Raw genomic sequence first — 22,075 nt, forward strand, 5'->3', positions numbered from 1 at the left:
CCCTGGTCTCTCTACCCCTGTCAGCTTGGCCGTGAAAATAATCTGCTGCACAATTAAAATCCCCATAGAAACAAGCTCTCAGGCTGACAGGTTCTTAGAGGGATTGTTTTGCAAAGGGTCAGACAGCTTGTTAGGTAGAGACATACAACAGCAGTGCTTTGTATAATTAATTACCAGCATGACCTCTCCCACTTTTGAAGTGAAGCTACCAGTGATTGTCACCCTTTCTCAGCTTCTCTGTGACAATATAGATTACCTCGAGGATTTTGCCCTTGTTAACATATGGATTTTTTTTCAGACTGGATGAGTTTTGCAACTCCACACCCAAACTGGTCTGTGATGTTTTCTTTTTAACTATTGCCCCACTGATGTACCGACAATGACTTTCCTGCACTGCTGAGGGAAAGTACTTTGGAAATTATAAATGGGATTTTGCAAGGTTGTGTTTTATTCTATATTGAGCTGTAGCCTGTTCTCCTCACTGCAGCAGTTAACATGTCCTAAAAATGCTGAATTGCTCTTAATGAGAACATGGATATGCTGTTGCAGACTAATTTCACCATCCTTCAGTGTTATAGCTAGCAGATTTATGCAGTTGGGGTTTTTTTCTTTTTTTTTTTCCAGGCTGTAGGTTGCCTGAAGAGGAGAAAAATCTGAAAATGTCAGTATTAATCAATATAGCAGCAGAGAATCAGCAAATACCAGCCTGTAAGCCTGAAGAAGGAAGTATCAGCAGTACCATGAGAAACATCTCCTTGTGGAACCAAAAGCTTCAGTAGCAGTTCTGCTGCGCAGGACAGAGAAGAGCTTTTGTGCCATTTCAGTCCCAGATCTCAGCCCTGCCTTTTCTCCGAATAAGTCCTGAGCCATTCCCAGCCATGGCAGACAGATGTGGTGGTACAGCCCTGTCCCCTGCCGCTGTGTAAGCACGGCCCATACCATGAGCATCTAGGATCTGGTAAGAGCCATGTCCAAGCCTGATGTCTTCCTCCTTGCCTCGGCAGGCACTGCAGCCAGGAGGATGCCCATGGCTTGGGCTAGCCAGCCCCCGGCTCTTCGCTAAGATTCATCCACTTCACAGGAGTGCATTATTTTTGTTTTTTCAAACACAGGCATCCACATGATCTCCAAGTTGAAATGAAGTGAAAAACAGAGAACATACTATGCACCTTTTTTTTTTTTTTTTTTTTCTTGCAGGAGGTGCATGAGTAGCAGTGCATTACAAACAGGCCAGCAAACCAGACCTGCTGATGCTCAGCGGTAGCTCTGTAACGCCGTTCCCCAGCACCATCTCTCCCCACGCCGTCCACCGCAGCCAGGCTTCGGCTGAGAGCAGCCAGAGCGAGCAGTGCATTGCCCCCCTGCAGCCGTCCAGCCAAGCACAGCACATACCCGCTCTGCTCTTCTGGTCTCGGTTCCCCTGCTGGCATGGCTCAGCGGACACACAGACACAGGCTCCTACCTTCTCTCCTTCACCGCAGAACGAGCCCAGGCAAGAGGAAGACTCATAAAATTTCAGCAGTCTTCCCTGGGCAAAGGGAGCTACTCCTTCAGGATTAGGAGGGTGCCAGGAGGAAAGCACAGGTGATGGGTTTTATTGGAGCAAATGCAAGATGGGACTAGACAGAAATGACTGGCAAGCCCGAGCGCCTGATTATAGCTTTAAAGTTTGTATTTTTAAGGATATTTATTGGACAAGACAGCTTTGCCTGCTATAGCCTTGCACAGCTTGCTGTATTCTTGGACAGATCTGGGAGAAAGTGCTAATTGCTCATACAGCCAGATTTTCCAAACGGGTGGGGGAAGCACTATTTTGCAGGATATGGGCATCAGATCCAATTTATAGTCTTTATTCACTCACCCCCTAAACAGATGAAATAGAATTTGTCCTAGAATTAATGTATACTTTCTGTAGGTGGTACCAATGTGCTGCCTCTGTGGCTTGCCTTTATTTTTTGGGGGTTACACATAAGTTTTTTCTCATTGCTTTTACTCAGTTTATGCAAACTAATTCTCCTCCTGGCTGCAGTTTTTGTGCTTCTTGTAACATGTTTTCCCTGCATTTACAAAAGTTTTCAATTCCCTTTTCTGCCTACGTACTATGTACCTTCCAGCTGACAGATCCAAAGGGAATATTCAGGAACTTATCCAAAAAATGAAAGTAATTGACATAGGCACCTACAAAAGAATTTGATTAATTTAGGCAATCTAATCTTAAAAGGGAAAATCCCGCTCTGTACCCTGCTGAGGTGCCACAGCACCACCCTGCTTGACCTGCCAGTTCTGTAGGTGCCTTCACATTTTTGTTCTGTGCTTGCCCAGAAACACGTGGCTTAATGCAGGTAGGTGCCTACAGGCAGGGGAGCCAGAAAGGAGGAGAAGCAAGTTGCTTACACAGTTTAAAGCCCGTGTTAATAAAACAAAAGGCATTCTTCAAAGCATAATTCAGGCCTTGCCACTGCTGGGTGAAGGATTTACATGCTAGATGACCGCCTCCTGCTCCTTCTTGAGTTCTCTATTCACAGCCTTATAGCCTTTGCAATCCTTTCTGGAAAGTAACCCAGTTTCCCCCGAAGCAGCAGTCTTACCCAGCTCACCCCGCGGTGTGGCGGGCTAGGTGCTTTCCTGGGACAAGCGAGATGTGCTTTGAATCTTCCTGGACAGAGTCAGGAACTCTCTCCTTGCTGAGTTAATACAAGAAAAGAAGCTTCATCGCCATTTTTCAAAGGAGCTGGGGCTGTGCCACTACTATGTTGAAGAAGGCACAAACCTACGTACTTGGTGAGACCCTTCAGCAGTCAGGTGGATGGACACCAGCTTGTGAATGTCATACAGGCACAGGTTTGAGACAAACATGATGATTTGCACTGCACCGAAGGCAGCACTTCTCATCCGGTGCAACAGCAGCAGTGGCAATGCCTGAAAGTACTCCTGCAGCTACAGTGTAAGCATCCATCACAGCTTTACACAAATTTAACAGTTTTTCTCAGGGGACAGCTCAGGGGACTGCGTGCTCAGGGGACAGCTTTAAGACCATGGAAATAGAAATTCTAGTTTTAGACTCTACTGCTCCCACAAATAAATAATGTTCTACTTGCTTTTGCAAGCCATTACAATAAAATAAAATAAAATGAATAAAATATAAGTACCATGGGAGGCAGATGGAGAACCCATTAGCCTTGAAGGCAAGAATTTCTTCCATGCTCTCACTTCTTCCAAATATGTACCTAAATATGTGAACCAGGCACAGCAAGTTTTCACAACACAAACACAATAGTGACTTTTACCTTTGCTGAAGCCTCAAAATCTGATGTTACATAAATACATTCAGGAAAGGAATTTCTCCCCCCCGCCTCCAAGGTGTCCCTTGAAGTTGTTCCATTAAAAACTGCCACACATACTGCAGTGTAGGTATGTTCAGAGCTGAGACCCCTGGCCTGGAACAGCAGATGGATATGGGCAGAAGAGGGGCTCAGAATACTGCAGTGCATCAAAGAAATGATGGGGTATTGTAAAACAGGCAACAACAGAAGATATACAAGATGCCACAAAACTGCTCCGATATGCCTGTAACCAACTTTCTGCTCTTGTCAGAGGAAAACTTTACCTTCTGCATTTGTACGAGTGGATTTTAGAGCTGCAAGACTGGTGTATTCTTTCAGTGGTTTTGGCACTTACCTTGTACCCCTCTTCACAGGGGTGACAGACTGTTGGATTTTGACCATACATATAAATTACTGAAGAGTTTTATTTCAGAGTGAATCATAAATTTTTTTTCTGAGCCTAAATATTTTTCTTCACATTTATCAAACTGCTTTCCTATAATACCAGAGATAAAATGATACTATGACATATTTACTCATGACCTTATGACATGTATGGAAGGATGACCCCACTATCCACAGACAAACATTTTCATCACTTTGCAATCATCTACTTTATCATTCACCAGGTGGTTAATGGAATTTATCTTCATGTGCCACCTAGTACTATTTTCAGAGTGCAGCCACACACTAACACCAATGATAAACATCTCAAATGCTATCATTTCTACAGCATTTTTAATCAAAAGGTAAAAAATCACTTCTCTAAGGACTACATATGTAGTCCATTATTGACTTGATTGAAAAACAAGTAATTACGAAAATGAATGTGATAATTATGTTTGAGATGGACCCAACAGAGACAACAGTAAGAAGAGAGAACATGGAGAAAATCCAGCTGTTAGCTGAGTTTCGAGCTTCATTATTTCTGTTTATCAAATCCCTCCACCTTCAGCCAAGACCTTGAGGTTTTTGTGTGTGCTGAGATGTGAAATGCTGGTGTGAACATGAGCTAATCTTTTACTGCTCCTAATGGCAGAACAGAATACCATGAAAAATGGTAACAATAGATTTAACCTGGGATTTTTAATCTTTTTTTTATTGATTGTTTTGCAAATACATAGGACTTTGAGATTTAGTTTGCAGAGCTTACAGTACAACTACATTTTATATAATCTTTCATTTTTTTATTTTCAGGGACAAAAGTTAATAAAATATAAAGTGAAATAAGGCCAATGTGATAATATAGTAGAATCATCATCTTCTTCAGGACAAAGAGTATCAACTGTCCTTGTCTTGTGAAGTGCTGTCAAGCAGGGGATGATCTCAGTGACGTCCCAATAAACCTTCATGCATACCATCAACCACCAAAGAGGAACGAGAAGCTCTCATCCCTGTAATACCGCTCATCGCAACTACTGCTCAGAGTATACCTTACCTATGAACCACACTTGTGTCCACAGAGAGGGAAATACTTAGGAGTGCTTTAATTTCTAATTCTACTTTACAAATCAATTAAAAAAGTGGAGTCACAGCTTGTTGCAATTAGCTTGTGCAGACACATGACGTTTTCATAACAATACCAATATTCTACCACACTATAATGTCCTCAAGATAAAAAAAATTCAAGTGTGACATACAGATATTTGCACCGCTGCTGTATACGGAGAGAGCCTGTTCTCCTTTCTTCCCCAGTCTTCAGCACCATATTGACTTTGTCTCTCTTGCTTTAACACTGATACAAGTAAAAGAAGACACAGAACTCATATCCAGCATGTATGACAGTCTTCAAGTACTCTTCCACACTCTTGATCAAGTGTGATCTCCATGCTGAAGAGAAAAAATAACCTGTTGCACAGACCTTAGCTGGTTATTCCTCACAACATCCCTGTGAGGTAGGAAGAAAAATATCCCCTTTACCAGCAACAGGAGACAAGGCAGAGAGCACAAATGACATTTCTCAAGGCAGTAAGTGGAGAACTGGAAAAGCTGAAACTTAGGAGTTCTCGGCTCCTAATTCTTTGGTTCAGAAACCAAGGTGCTGAACTCCCAGACATTATCAGGTCATTAGTCTTTTTATAGCCATATATTAATGACAACTGTGGCTTCTGTGCGTATGCCAGCAAAGCACAATTCTATGGAAGAAGCAGCATACACTTGATGCTGCCCTCAGACACTTCTCCAGTACTTTATGTATGTCAATAAATGTATGCTGTAATTAACTAATCAGTCCTACAACTAATGTAACATAGGTAATTACAATAGATCAATATTTAATTTATAGATTTCTTTAAGACTTCCCCAGCTATTTAAATATATTTTTTTCCTCTGGATAAGTTAATAGTAACTCCCTTCCCCTGTATAATAGTTTTTATATTCCTCCCTTAAAAACAGCATCCATTCTGGGTACTCTCTATGAGAGCTTTGAGTGACAATGAACAAGACACCTTCAGGGATCACACCCATCCCCTCAGAGTAGCTCTTCACTCACCCCTGGCCCTGAAGGCAAAGGTGGGCACCTTTTGCTGTGTACAGCACCACAAGGGTCAAAATTGTCACTGAAGTGTCTTTATGGATTGGGGAACAGGCCTCTGGGCTGCTTTATCTGAAACCAAAGCTGTTTCATACTGAGCTAAAATAGAGTCAACTTCTGTTATACAGAGACTTTTAATCTGCAAAACCTCTGTGAGCAGAACTTCAGACCACCTCCACAGCAATAGAAATGGCCAACTTTAAGAAAGTAACTTGTTTGGAATGACTGAATAATGTAGGGAATACACATAAATAGAGAAAACATGTGAAAATGAAAGCTAGGTAAAAACTAACTTGTGCTAATCCTAGGTTAAGATATTCTGGAGCGCTTTGATCAACGTAGTTTCAAGTCTTGCATACAAATTACCTATCAACCAAATCACTTGTATACATTTAATCATGAAATTAGTACTAGTCTTTGTACAACACATTTCTTTCCCATGGGCTCAGCATCAGGTATTGCCTACGCATTCAGGCTATACAATGTCCTACCACCAATTAGCACCCATAAATTCAAGTCATACAACTTAGTATTATGGCAGTACTTTTGTACTAGCATAAAGGTGCTTACAAAGGCATTTTGTTTATTCCTGTGTGGGAAGAAGGAGAATCTATTCTGGTATTGACAAGAGATTATCAAAGAATTGTTTAGAGTAAGTGCAACTAAACAAAATAATCTCTCTAATCAAAACAGTTTTACTGCTATAAAACCCATGTGTGGATCAAGACAAATTTTATAACTGTCCCATGAAAGAGAAGTATTTCTTATTTTAGAATGGGAAAAATGCAGTACAAAGGCTAGTACAGGAGCTAAGTATTGCAGGATTTTCCTATCTGGTTCCCTAGAAATGTGTTATATTCCTTCCACAACACACACTGAATACAGTGAATACCTCATCCATCTAGTATTAGAATGCTCTTCTATACCATATCCCAACACTGCTTATCACATGTATGATAGGTATATATATATATTTATTTGTGCATATACATTTTACATGTTTTTTCAGTCATTTCATCTGTTCCAGTCCTGATGTCAAACATTATGTCAGGAATTATTTTAACTAAAGTGTTTTAAGTGTTCCTATTTATATGAGTGACAGAAACCATTATATTTGGAGAGAACACTGTATTTTAGGAAATGTGGATTTCCAGTCAATTCATGCTGTGTAAAATAAAGACATACTGTGCTGATTTGGGATGTGAGATCCAATGCTGTCATATTACCTATTTGCAAAAATAACAGTTATTTCTTAATTAATAACAAGGAAAGGAAGATCTTTATCAAATAGCAGAACCAGTATGAGAGAATGACTTTTCATTTTGATTGTCTCATGGCGTTCATTCTAGTTATCATGAGTTTGGGTTCCAAACTCTTTAGTTTTTGCCGATGCCTGGATCAGCAAGTGGTGCAAACTTATTGGTTTCACTCTTAACTAACCTTATTCCCTTCAGAAGAATCTTCCAAGTGCCCACAACATTCTCTTCCCCTGTTTCTCTATGTAACACTGGAAGGACAGACCTCACTCCAGAAACAATCTTTATTTGCTTTTGAATGGGTGCTGGGGAGGACAACGATTATATATGGAGAGTAAGAGCGGTTCACATGGGACAACTGTACAGCTACCAGTTGTCTGCATGGGGACAGAGACTTTTTAATCTTCCTCCTTCATACTAGTCCCGTTCTAGTTTGTACAATTTAAATAGAAGGGGTCAGAGTTGGACTTTGGGAGGTGTAAGCTTCTTAATGCCAACAGACACACACTATGGAAACAGCAGACACATTCAGGGCTAAGGACCCAGTTATTTCCACTGGTATAAACAGTTTTGTCACAGACTCATTAAAAGGTTCAGGAGAAAGGAAGTCCATATTCCTGATACCTCTCTATAGCTGCATACATTTGCTATAGACCACTCCAGAAAAAAACTCACACTTTTACAGGAGAATGGACACGGTAAGTGCTGTAGTTCCAGAGCAATAGAGTCATTTGTAAGTTTAATGACATCAGGAAAAGCAGAGGCAATTATAAGTTTTGCATGGTCATTTTCAATCTGTGTAAAAAAAATGTAGTATTTGGCAGAGAGACTACAAGGCAATTTTTTTGGACAATGTTCATTAACATTTTAGTATAACATTATTAAAAATGTAGGGAATAAATTCACCTTTCCATTAAAATTGGTAAAGTTATGAAAGTAAAATACAATTTAGGCTGATAGTCACAGGCTGTGTTTAACTATCTGGAAACTACTTACAAAGCCCTTAGAAAAAAAAAAAAAAAAGTAAAATTGCAAAACAGTCATCGATTTCTCTTCACTGAGCTCCCATTTGGAAACAAGCCTTCTGGCAAGTTAAGCCCAGTCTGTATTTCACGTTTAAATCTGCCTCATTGGTATTAGTTTTGGCGAAACCTAGCAAAAGGAGGGAAAAAACACAACAGTTGGCATACAGATATAGCAGTACAACCCACTGTTCACTTCCACCTCTATCAACTATGTGCCACTGAAGATTAGAGACACTGTATTGATTTAAACTGATATATTTGCAGTATTTCAGAGATAAACACTCCCACAACTAAATTTTTTGATGCAGGAATACAACAGCATCCAGCCTCTAAACTTCATTTATTTTGAGATGGCTTATTGATTTAAGAATGCAAGCAGACTGAACTTGGACAGCTGAAACTGTACTTGCCCCTGCTAACTGCATGGTCTTCTCGGATGGCCTCCAATGCCCGCAGAAAGGATAGCTGAACTCAGGTGAAGCAGCTCCTCAATTATACAGCATATAGGATGGTGCATGTACATAACTCAAAAATAGGCTGTGGCTTAGTTAATGCACTGGCCTATAAATGGTCATAGTTTGTGTACAGTGGGGCTACACTCGCCATGAACAGCAATAGGAGAGATAGCTGCAGATGGGCAATGGCTTCAGCCATCACCTTGTAATCCACTTGCATTCATGCATCAATACACTGAATGATGTAGAAGCAACAAAACATTATATTCAATACATGATTGAATCACCACTGCAGTATTAAAACAAGCATGACAAGGAATCTTAAACTGATGATTTCCCTTCTTTGCTCAATAGCCAATTTCATTCTGCTTTTCCTCCCCACCCACCAGGAGATAGGGTCTGTGCAGAAGTAGTCAACTGACTTTTGGAATGTGCATATTAGCAGGGGATATACAATTAAATGTATATTATACACATACTGTACCTATAGTATATGTATACATTTGCTTTCATTATTTGTTTGATGATGATATAATTCTATACTTCTAATTTTACCTATTTTTTAAAAATTTGCCTTCTTCCATTCACATTCATCTGATTTGTTTGATGATGATACAGTTTAATACTTCTAATTTTACCTTTTTTTTCTTTAAACTTGCCTTTTTCCATTCACATTTATTTTTGTGTGAGGACACACTTATGTATTCTATTATTTTAATTCCATATAGTCGTAAAAATCAATTAGTGATATTAAAAGATATCCAGCAGACCAAAATTAAAACACAGTAAGTCTAAATAGGAAACTGGATGAGGAAAGAAGGTGTAAATGGGAACAATACAGAGAAGACTTTGAAGAGTAGCAATGGTTAACATTTGGTTGAACCCTGACTGCAGATCTACACAAATACCCTGAGGAAAAGCTCTCCACAGAAGATCCAAGCCTCTTTAAATATCTTGTTTCCAGCCCTATTTAAGTAGGTGCCCCAGGATAAAGATCAAAAATAACTCATGTGATCTTACTTGTTCAGGATGAAAAACAGTTCCACAGATAATCTGCCTCCTAGTTAATTCATGTGTCCCACTGAAACATCACATACTGCATTCTTTCTGCCTCTTTATCCCATCTTTTTCACTTAACAGTACTGAACAAGCTAACTCATGAAAGAAAGATATATAAGCATTAAAGCATTAACGCCTCTTTCTTTTAGAGGTACAGGGCTGTATTTCCTGTACCAGTTAGATTTCTACGTTATCCTTCCTCCAGCCACAATATATCATCATTTATAACCTTATGAGAATAGCCACCGAGGAAAGCTTAGTTCATGAAGCATGTGTTTACTGTATCAAATGCTAGTGAAATGTTTTCAGTGGATGGAAACTATTCATTGATTTTTCAATGTTCTGTGTGAACTAGGATAATAAATAGATGTAATAGGTACAAGTGTAGAGGAGCTGGAGAAACTCCCTGAGTGCACCAGCATTCCTGGACTAGTTCCAGAAATGTTTCAACATTTCTGACTCCAAGTGCCTATATGCCTTACATAATTTGGGCCCATTTCTGCCTCACCCATTGATGGTTCCATTGAAGTAAAGACAAAAACTGGAGGATGAAGATAGCACCATTAAATTTTGTATTCTGCAAATAATGACAAAAGGCAATTACTGGAGGACATTATTGTTTTTCCACTGTCGTAGATTTTGGTGCCATCAAAACTTCAAGTGTTTTACATTTGAATGAGCATATTACATTAAATGTAGAGTCTGCACATCTGATGCTAACAGCTGTCATTTGTGTGTACCACTATCCGCTTCAGAAAGGGTCTGATCCCCATGAGTGCTGAAGTGCCACAATGCCTGCTGAAGATAACAGAGGTGACGAGAACCCAGCACCACTCAGAACTGGACCCAAATACAACTGTTTGCTCTAAATAAAATGTGATTAAATAAGCAGAAAAATGCTAACATAAAAAAAGGGATAGTTTGGGCTTGGAAAACAAGGAGTAATCAAGTCTGAAATGCAGAAAGCCCCCTGAGTCCACTGCTTTAAATCCCGGTAGAGTCAGCCAATTCAGTAACACCCTGTGCTAACAGCTGTCCTGGTTTTGGCTGGGATAGAGTTAGTTTTCTTTTCAGTAGCTGATATAGTGCTGTGGTTTGGATTTAGTATGAGAATAATGTTGATAACACACTGATAATTTAGTTGTTGCTAAGCAGTGCTTACACTAGTCAAGGACTTTTCATCTTCCCATGTTCTGCCAGGTGCACAAGAAGCTGGGAGGGGGCACAGCCAGGACAGCTGACCCAAACTGCCCAAAGGGCTATTCCGTACCATATGGCGTCATGCTCAGTATAGAAACTGGGGGAGTTGCCCGGGGGGCAGCGATCGCTGCTCGGGGACTGGCTGCGTGTCAGTCAGCAGGTGGTGAGTGGTTGCATCACTTGGTTTTTTTCGTTTTTCCCTCGGTTTTGTTCCTCCTCTCTCCTTCCCTCTCTTGTTATTTCCCTTTTTGTTACAATTTATTCCTATTATTATTATTATTTTATTTTATTTCAATTATTAAACTGTTCTTATCTCAGCCCACAAGTTTTCTTACTTGTGCTCTTCAGATTCTCTCCCCCATCCCACCGGGAGGGGGGGGGCAGTGAGCAAGCGGCTGCGTGGTGCTTAGTTGCCAACGGGGGTTAAACCACGACACAGCACAGCATTTGGTAAGGGCTGAATGTGCTTAATGAAGACTATTTTACAGTACACAGCTGCAGAATTGCTACTTTCTTCCAGTACCTCCTAAGCAACACATTCTTAATATTCTTTCACTTACAGGAAGAACAGCTTATCTTGGAAACTTCATAATACTTTGCTAACATTGAATAGGTAAGAAGGTGTACTGGGAGTTTGCCTGGGCAGTCCTGTACGCAGCCTCTGAACTGGTAAGAGGACACGTGGCCTCAGCGACTCCATGCAATTCAAGATTGTTGCCTTTCTGATTTCCAAGCCCAAACCACCCTTGTCAGCTACACAAAGAGCCCTATGCTTATTTCATTATGTTTCTTTGTAGCAAGCAGTTCTTTCAAGGCCTTATTGTGAATAATGCTGAGCCTTAACAACTTCTAATGACCTTATCAGGTGTGCAAAAGCAAGTTATTGTTAAAAAATGTAAAAACAGCTCTTCAAAAAAAAAAAAAAGACGTCCAGTGTTAGCATATTTGTTAAAATAACAGAAGTTGCTCATCCCTTATTAACTCCTAATTATTTCAAATTGCAGATAAAAGCAAACCACAATTCCAGCATCAGCTTTTGTACAAAAATCTGTTCCTAATGTGACTTTTGCAGTGGGGGTGACTGATCAGGAAAAAACACAACATCCATTTAAAAAATGGACTCAATCCTGCAACAGTCTGTTTCCTCAAAGGGAAATGTACTTCCAGAAAATAAAACCATATCCTCTTTTATTTTGTACTTACTGGCTTGAACTTAGACAGTCAATTTCTTTTTAAACGTACGCTAGTCAATTGCTATTCAACTACCCAATGTTTCCTTGGCAGATGTTATCTTTTAAGATCATTTTGTAAAACTAAGCTTTTACATTAAGAAAAAAAAAAAGGTGGGGGGAGGGCATGGGGAATTTTTACCCAGACAGACTTATCCTGATTATTTTTATAACAAAATACACCTGCAAAAGTATGGTTCTCAGTCTGTTCTCTCATGGTCTCATCAGCAGCATAAGCCAGTACAAGCCCAAACAGATTACCTGCCAAAGTGATCTATATGCTAGGCTACAGCAAATCTGATTTAAGCATGCAAGATAAGCCAACGCTTTGTCTTCACAGCACAGTAAAATGGAGTGCAAATTGCTTATTTTTTATATGATGCCAGTCTATAATCAAGATTGTTGACTCTAAATCATGTTTTCTTTGGCATTTTGTTGTTGCAAATGTCCTTTAGGAGATGTTTTCCCAAATAAGTAAGCAGGCTGTGAAAATGGGACTGTATAATCAAATGTGTCTCAAAGAAAGCCATATAGGCTATAAAGCGCTCCTCTCCAAAAAGAAGTAGCCTGCATGGGGATAGATAGTTATATATAAAGGTACAGCAATCCCTCAAATTCTCACTTGTAATGAACCTAGAAAGATGTTTGGTTTAGTTCAGATCATTCTCTGCGTCCACTGAAAAAAGCTGCTAGAAAAGGGTCAACTCATTTTCCACCTGCTAGTTCTGTTTCAAACTAGCAAAACATATGATGTAAAAAACTGCTTTTACTGTAGCAATACAATATCACTAAAGTTCCTATCACTAATATAAACAAGATGTCTTATTCTGTGAACATAAATAATCACAACCACAACTGTTACTCTTGCAAGGGAGCCTGAGACAGAGTCTTGAAATGTGGAAAAAAGGATCGAAGATACTCCTTTCTGAACAACTGCCTATCACAGTGCTAAAATCTCTATTTTCTGAACTCCCAAACTAAGTGAAGGAGCTGTAGGTGTTCGCCGTGTATGAAAATCAGGCCATCAAGGGTCCAGTATTACGCGACAGTGACCTAGCCCTTCTGTCACAGATGCCAACAGAAGTTTTGGTAAGGACTTCAATGAGAGGAGGACTGGGTCACTGTGGCCCGGAAACATTATTGGGGGGGGTGGGGGGGTGGGGGTGGGAAGGAAGAGCTAGTGCTCTTCCATGCCACAGCTTTAATAAACAAATCATTGTGGTTCATGCTTTCCTCTGTAGTGCTGCAGATGATTTCAGGCACTTTTGGAACTACCAATCAGTAGGTAACGCTGACCCCTGCACATACCTTGGCAGAGATACATGCTTTGCAACCAAGCATTGCTTTGCAAGCATTTATGCAAGCCACATGCTTTCAAGGTAAGTTTATGAAAGTGCATAAACCAAGAAGCATCTACATTTTGCATGCCCACAGCTCCTTTAGTGCAGCTCATGATTTCATGCATGACCACAGCAGCTGTACAGAGCAGACTGTGCTGGAGTTTGCCTTCAGGAGAACTAGGAAATGGTGCCTGTGAAGTGTCCCTTCCTGATCCCAGTGAAAGAGATCCCAGGGACCTAGATGGTGGATTGTTGCAATACCTCTCATCAATTGCTAACTTCAGGCTATCCTAAAGATTCAAAATTTATACCCCTTCTTTGTAACATTTACAGGAAAGCACTAAGGGACAGTGAGTGGTGCTAATCTTTTCTTTGGTCCTAATAGTCTTGCCCTATCATATCCACCATGCTGCTGCAAAGCTTCAATGCATAGCCCATCATTTTAAGCTTATTACTTCTTTCTCTGAATTCTTTGGTTGCTTCTGCTTTCATTGCCTTGAGCATAGGCTGCTGGACTTTACTTGGGTAACACACACTCAATTAAATACATATATATTGGTCACCTGAAGCAAAAGGAAACCAGCTCCTTCCAAACAAGCAGGTTTGGAACACATAAAGACTGGTGTCTTCTGACAATAAAGTCCTTTCCTGTAGTTTCAGTCTATTTAAATGCTTACTAAACATGGCACCTTCAAATTCATCATGAAGTTAATCCCCAAATTAAATACACAAGAACAAAACAAAGTGACTGACTGCAATAGATACAAACCTACAAGGTCATTTTTATGTTTTAATTTTGGATGTTACTGTTTGACAGGCTGATCAGCTGAAGAAAAAAAAGTCCTGACATTATCGAAGTTTTAAAAAATTAATCATTTTTTCCTAAATCACAGTCAGAAGCTGAATGAATAATTTCTTTTGCACACAGAATTGCTGAATATGGAAAGTTGCTTCCACTGTAAATTAAAAAATAATAATGACTTCCATAAAATGTTACATGGAAAAATAATAATGGAGCAAAGCGATTTTGTAGCAGTTTCCTGCACTCTGCAGTTGCAAGTCACTCATCTTTAACCAAACAATTTTTCTCAGATAAAGGAATGTATTTTCAGAAGTGAACAGCTCTTTATTTAAAGTATTTAAAACTCCACAAGAAAAACATACACTATCATATTTGGTTATCAAAAATGCTCTCTTATGGACACAGGGAATGAATGAAATTCCACAGGCTCATTGCTCAGAATGTTTTACTTACTGCCAATAGTATGGTCAAAGCCTTAATAACAAACTCTTTCACATATTAACTCCTCTGCAACCTTTCAGTTACGTGCCCTAGCCCTGCCATGAAACTCTGCAGAGGAAGAGTACTGTACTTCATTACCATATATTCCCCAACTATTTTTACAGCACAATTTGTATACTGTCGTACTTGCTGTCCTCGCCAAAGGAGGGCTGACCTGCCCCAAAAGACTTCACAACACAGAAGAAAAAATTTTGTAATGTGCATGTAGGAGAAGGCCATGAAGAAACTATATGTTATCAACCACACATATGCAATCAATTACAATCTAGTGTGCTACAGGCTTTCCATTAGTAAGCCAGTTTTCTGTTACCATCAAGTAAGACTTAAGAATGAATGTGAAGGTCAAAAGGCAGTGGCTTTCTGGATTAATGCAGAGCATAAGTTTCATTCATACAAGGCAATGGGAGAGAAAAAGCAAAGATATCAACAGTAGAGCATTTAATTGATTGGCACTAGTTAACACAGAGTGGACACATGTAGTCACCCCTGTTGAGAAGACTCACAACCCCACCTAAAGATAGCATGAAAACTTAGCAACAGAGAGTTAGGTAAACTTATACAGTGGAAAAATAAATATTCATCCACCTCTCAGATATGAATCAGCTCCCCTCTTCAAAGCATCATAAAAGTTCCCTTTCCACACTGTCCTTTTACTCTTAGTCATTTTTCCACCTCTTCTGTTTTTCCTAGCTTCTAATGCTTCCAATATAATCATACTAGATTAGCCCTAAATTATCTTCTTATTTTCATTGTAAATCCCACAGGTAATCTACCCAGCCCTCACCTATGAGGAAACTTACTGCATCTACAAGTCTTAATGTGATGAGTATTCATGTAGAATATTTGTTCTGACACCAGACTAACTATATTTGTAAAATGACTTACTGTGAAGTCACAGCCAGTGCTTTTCTTGATATCATCCACTGTCAGTCCTTCCCAGATTTCCACAAGGGTCAACCCCTTCTTCTTGTCCACATCAAACACAGCCTGTCAAATAGCACACAATTAATTTTTTATTATCAAAGCAGAAAATGAGGATGTAATACTCTACAAAATGGTGTGCTGAAGTAGGTAGAGTTCCCTCAGTAACAAAAGATGCCATTATCAATTGGTTTCACTTTTCACTTTCCTGACTGACCAATAAAGATTTCTGCTACATTTATTTGTACCTGAAAGAATCTAAAATATGAGATGTGTTAGTTTTGTGGGAAAAATATGCAACTGTTCTTCATTGCATGAAATGAGGACCACGCCTCTTGCTCCAATCTGGTGAGAATTGGGAGGTCCAAAGGAAAGGGCTGTGATGTTCTTTGCTGCACAACAATGCTCACCAAGAGATCACGAAGGAAAACAGGAAAAGACAATGTCTCCCTTGTTCTTCTAGTTCATTTTGAGGCCAGTGGAGAGGTACAGAGTAGCTGATCACCTTCGTCAGACTATAAGCTTCTCCAACAGCTATTGCACACCCAGTGCAAATTTTAGTATTTTCAGAAACTAGCAATGAAAGACAAGATTTCCTGTTGTATTTTTAATCGAAAGCCTGGGAGGAATTGGCTAAAGGAGCAAAGGCTGTTCTTTCTGATGTCTTCATAAGACATGCTTTCCACTTCCAAAGCTCACAAGCGCATCAAATAAAAACACCTATAAACGATGTGCACTTTAATGGGGCCTACCAGAAGGAGATACACAGGTTGCAAGTTAGTTGCCAGGGAAACCATAAGGTCTATAGTAATTTTCCTTAAAAAAAAAAAAAGTCAGTAGAAAAAGACCAGTGAAGATTGAACTTGAAATGAAAGTGAAGTCTTAAGCTCATCACAGAAGCGTACTAAAGCTCAACTGTCCTCTGGGCACATGAGACTGATTTATGGGACTGAAAAACAATAGCTCCTCCGAGTCTTAAAAGAGAAGCTGGGCATAAGGAACATACACACTAGCTTCCTAGTGTGGAAACAGAATTTGCAACACTACCTAAGTACTGTTGTACATTTTTGTCATCTCCTAATAAAGCAACCAGATCTGACAAGTGGTGACTCAGAGAAATTTCTGCTTCTTGTTTACTTTCTATCAGTCCTTGTTCAGTCTAATTTTTTTGCACCTTACATTTGTACGTGGCCAGTTAGTAGAAGACTGGAAAAACTTCCACATTTTCATTTATTTTCCCTTACTTTGTGGAGGAAAAAACTTCTAAGTTACAGTAGCAATATACCACCAGGAGAAAGCAAATTCTACATCAGCACCTTTGATGCATTTTACTTAGTATGACAGATGGCTCACAGAGGGACTACTCTAAGCCCTTAAAAATGTAAACACTGATAATAAAAGGAGTATGATTACAGCAAAAACCTTAAGTCACTTATCCTTTGCTGAAAAGATCCACTAATGTACTTTGAGCAGCAGCAATATCAGATACTCACATGGACTTGCACTGGAGAGCAAATTGCTTCACAAATGGAATCAAGTAAGGACAGAAGAATTAAAGCCCTGCTACAGCTACAGGTTGTGTTTCTCTGAAAGTCTGTAGTATACACCAAGGATATCTTGTACCAGGATGCCAATTGTCTGACATATATCTGCTACACAGTTGTTGCTCTGCTGGAAAAAAAATGAGCTGTGGTTACAGCTGTATTTGAGGACTTGCATCTCACATGGCGAATTTTCAGAAATACTCTGGGAAAAATAAGGAGTTACACCCTTTGTATACTTCTCATGCATGGCATGTTTGTTCTGAAGGTGTCTCAGAGTACGGTCCAGTATGCTAGATGTCAATGGTGAAAGCTTTAAAAGGAAAAGTATGAGTTCCCAGACCTCTGGAACTGAACTCCAAGGGAATCTTTGCCCTTCATTGGCAACAGATACCGAATATATTCTTCATTTATACTAAGCTTTACTACTTTTACTGAGTGGCACTTCTTAGGGATAGAAGAGGAAAGCATTGACAAGGATTCAAGAAAAGTACTTTACCTTCTCTGTAATTATGTGGTTTACACATTGTTTCCCAGTAAGTGGTAAATTGCACTTTTCCAAGATTTTATGGACATTGCCCTGTGTTTAACAATATATAGACAAACATTAATTTTCAAAAACAACACAGCATACTCAGAATTCAAATATGTACATGAAAATCACAGCTGTAGCCATTCAGTGTTATTGAAACATTCACTGTACTCACAACACTCTTCAAATTCACTTCTATGGCAGATTACATCTCTGGCAATTTTGGACAGTTGTTACTTAAATCCCACATGTAGGGAGATGACTAATAAGAATCTCACTGTACCACTGAGTGGGCTCCTGGGTTTAGAAGTTCTGCATGCTTCTGCTCAATAATTTGTCTTTCCTGCTGCAATGTGAGGATAAGAGACACATGGGACCTCACTGATGACATGTAAAGGACAAAAATTAGAGAAAGACATTGTGGGAATGACATTTCTCTGTCTTATACTTTATCACAAACAGTATGTGCAGGATCAGCCATACAGACAGGCATTTCAAATCCCCAGGGCTCAAGTGCATAGTCATGCTTTGAAAATAGTAAATCCAGTTTCTTTACCCACATTCAATTTCCATTCCCTCCATCTCTCCAGGAAAGCCCAAAAGCAGACTGAGATGACTGCAACATACTCATCTTCAAGTGCTACACAGAAGTTATGTATCTCTGGTTTAGACAGAATAAATTAGCCTGCAAACATAGTAGAAAAGAATGTATATAAAGAAAATAGGATTTACTTTAAGGCACTTCCTTTTCTGGGACATCAAATGCCAGCTACTCTAAATCCTGGGAAAAATATTACCTAATGAGAAGACACAGCTTCTGACATAAAGCTGGGCAGGTAAGGTTTGGGTGGTGAGTTTTTCTGGTTTTTTCCTTCTCTTTTCCCCCCCCCCTTCTTTTTTTTCTTCAGTTTTTTTAATAGGAGTTCACAAATGGCTTTAAATCCTGCTAAATGAATGTAGGCTGCAAAAGCTCTGAATGGATATGAAAGAGATGGATCACTACATTTTTAGTGAGTATTTGTAGGCGTTTTACAGAGGTAGCATTAAGTGCACATTTCTCCCATTATCACATGCTTTTATTTTTTCTCTAATTATCAATTTTCAGTTATGCATTTCAAAACTCTCTAAGTGTTACTTGTCTCATTTAACCATCTGAATGCAATATTTTTTTAACTTACAATCATCAGTTTGCCTTAAGGCTTAATATAAACTCGGGAACTCTCTCTCAGACAGTTTGACTCCTGAGTGATAACAAAATGAGCAATCCATGTGCTTTTGAATTTATCTTTTTCTGTGAAGAACTATTTCTTCATTCTAATTCTAACTATACTGGCAAGATCCACATCTGGTATCAAGGCAACTGCTATGATGAAACTCACTCACTCAATGAAAATAATGACTTGTGACGGAGTGTTACTTTCAATTGATCTACTTATATCTTGTCCATCTCGAGGACCTTCCTGCACGCTTTGCCTAAGAGCCAAGATTAATCTGTGCTATTTGTAATACCTTCAGTAATAGATCAGGTATACTTTTCAGCCATATGAAATGAAGTGTCTCTTCTTGGTACCCAGTTGAGATTGAAATGCATGGGCTTGCAGAGGTGACAGCTTGAATGGCTCCTGTGACCCTGAGAACTGATACATTCCAGCTTCTTAACACTTGAGCTGAAGATTACTGTATTACCAGTTAGCATTAAAGGCAACTTTTGGAAGACATCCATCAGGGCACTATCAGAATAGGAATCCGAATGGAACTGCATGAATCATTACTGTCTGAGTTTATAAGGGATTTGTTCAGACAAAAGAAAATACTGTTGTGTAGATACATAAAATCCTAAGGTGTTTCAGTTTGTTTTAAGCAAAAAATTCTGTTGTTGAAGAACAAAAATGTCCTTAATCTTCCACGACACGTTAAAATCAAAACTATTCACAATGATAGAAAGGAGTTTTCAATTCATTGCTCCATGTTTCAGTCACGTCCAAATCAAGTGCTTAAAACTAGTTTCCATTCTATTTTTTTGAATGGTGTAGACAACTCATTTCACAACATGGAACAATTACCAGCCATTACTTTACTATGTTTTGCAAAACATGTCAATGATGGTATGGGGGTAAGAACTTGACTTTTATTTCTCTTAGGCAGTATTTAGCGGATTAGGCACAGATGCACGGTGACTAGAGATTAAATAACAACCTTTCATTCTATTATTTTTCCTCATGGTTATAAACAAAAAAGTAATTTAGCAAAAAATACATTAAGAAATACCATAACGAATTAGACTTAAGGTCCATTTGCCAAGTGTCTCACAGTGGCCTAAGCATATAGAGGAAAAATTGAGCCACCCTTCCACAGATATGCCCTCCTGGTTCCTGACATGCCGTGATGTATAGATTTCCTGAGCTAGAGACTACTTCTGGGCAATGCTATTTAATTGTCACTGATGAACTTAACCCCATAAAACAGTTTAGTCCCTTTCATATAGACTTAATTCTTTGAGCTCCTCCATCATCCTGCCGATCATCCACAACTTCATTAGCTGGCTGTGAAAAATGTTTCTTCTTGTTTTAAATGTGCTAATTTCAGTTGACTACCCCTAATTCTTTTATAAGGCAGTGACTAGCCATTCTGCATCCATCTTCTTCATGTCCTTATTATGTTGTGTATTTCTATGTTACCCTTCCTCAGTAGTGTTTCTTAAGCTGAAGAGTCTTCTACAAAACTCATTTCATGTTCTTTCATCTTTCTTCTGTACCTTTTGGTTTTCATTACATGTAACATTTTAAGTAATTAAAAATGTAAATAATTTGAGTCAGAGCATATTTAGTTTTATTTGTAATATACTGCATATCAGAGTTTAAAAAGAGGAAAATTCTTTCAGTATTTATTTGAGTGTTAAGACAGATACTAGTTTCACCCTCATAATTAAGTGTAAATTATATTTTGCCTGCACTCTAGGGACTCAGCCTATTGTTACGTTTAAAAACTGCAACATGCGTACTGAAAGGAGAAGGCGCTTTTAAATTCTTAGAAAACTTATTTTAATGTTCAACAAGCCATTACTATTATACAAAAAACTTGAAAAGGATTAAAAGTTTTATTCAGAGAATAAGAACAAAAATGTCCCCTATACTAAAAAGCCAGCAGACACAACAGACTGTCACAGTACAAGCAGACATTTCTTTCACTCAGTAGCACACTGGGCTTTGAGCAGGACAAAAGATTGCTCTTCTGTTGCATAAATACAGATGCAGTAAGTTTGTGAGAAAATCTTTGGTGTAACAAATTAAAAAGCTGTGAATATAAAATCGGCTCTGTAAGAAGCAGTCACCCCAATAAAAGCCTTCTGACTTTCAGAACTGGTCTCACGGGTGCTATATTTGCTTGTGTATAAAAAGAAAAAAAGAAAAAAAAAAAGAGGAGCACCTGAAAACTGTAACAGCAGCTTTTGATTTCCAAACATTAGATTTCTGTATTCATCATCTTCACTTTCAATAAACAAGAAGAAGCAGTATGAAGACGCCCAAAAGAGGCTACGTAACAGGAAAGACTGCCAAGAATACCCTCCATTTAAAAATAAGAATAAAATGAAAAATCATGCACATCGTTTAGTTTTGCAGTGCCTTCTCACAAAAGTAGAAGAAATAATTTATGGAAGCTTATAACTGGCTCTCTAGAAGTGCACAGCAGGCGTCTCATGTATGTAAAAGCCCAAATTATGTATACATATGCCAAAATAAATAAGTCTATGCCTGGACTGTTTGTAACAGTGAACCTATCTGTGTTTCCATCTTTTTCAGGTTTCAGTACTCCTACTGACAAAAAACAACAAGCAAAAAACTTCCAAATACTGTACTGAAAAAAGATTTTGGTAATAGTGCTTTTAAGACAAAAACTGGCATGAATAATTACACTGTGTGTAGATTCTGACCCTTAACCAAATTCCACAGTAACTAGAAATTTAGCATAAATATTTATTCAGATCACATTAATACCTGAAGTATGTGTCTGAACAAATGGATAATTACATATCTAGTTTTTGGGAGGCTGTGATAGGGATGTGAGTCATATAGATGAATTTGTTTTGCACTTTTGTTTACTTATTTACACATCTGCATATGAAAACTATTGGGTCAGATTCAGCCCTGTTACTGAAAATGTGCCCCTTGACATCACAGCTTAGTATAAATTGTGAAACTACTGTATTTTTCAACAATTTTTTTTAAAGTGAAAATTCATTCTTCAAATCACATTTTAAAAAACCACAACTGTTAATATATTTAGCTTTCATATTTACATATTTACTATAGTTTACCACGCAAATTCCTTATGCTTGCCCTTATGTATTGTGACAGGGA

The 22,075-nt window shown here is 38.7% G+C and overlaps 1 protein-coding gene across 1 annotated transcript in view; it reads right to left on the reverse strand.

Annotated features, from left to right (window-relative positions):
• Positions 1–8,013: 8,013 nt before the first annotated feature.
• OXCT1 (3-oxoacid CoA-transferase 1) overlaps positions 8,014–22,075 on the reverse strand; it is an 84,869-nt gene continuing 70,807 nt past the window's right edge. The window contains exons 15-17 of the mRNA XM_072859920.1: positions 17,685–17,765; positions 15,609–15,710; positions 8,014–8,264 (exon numbers count right to left, since the gene is read on the reverse strand). Coding sequence (XP_072716021.1) covers positions 8,229–8,264; positions 15,609–15,710; positions 17,685–17,765 — 219 coding nt within the window. The 3' untranslated portion in view covers positions 8,014–8,228. The remainder of the gene's footprint in view (positions 8,265–15,608; positions 15,711–17,684; positions 17,766–22,075) is intronic.

Source organism: Ciconia boyciana, chromosome 4 (assembly GCF_034638445.1).
Source record: "Ciconia boyciana chromosome 4, ASM3463844v1, whole genome shotgun sequence".
NCBI lineage: Eukaryota > Metazoa > Chordata > Aves > Ciconiiformes > Ciconiidae > Ciconia > Ciconia boyciana.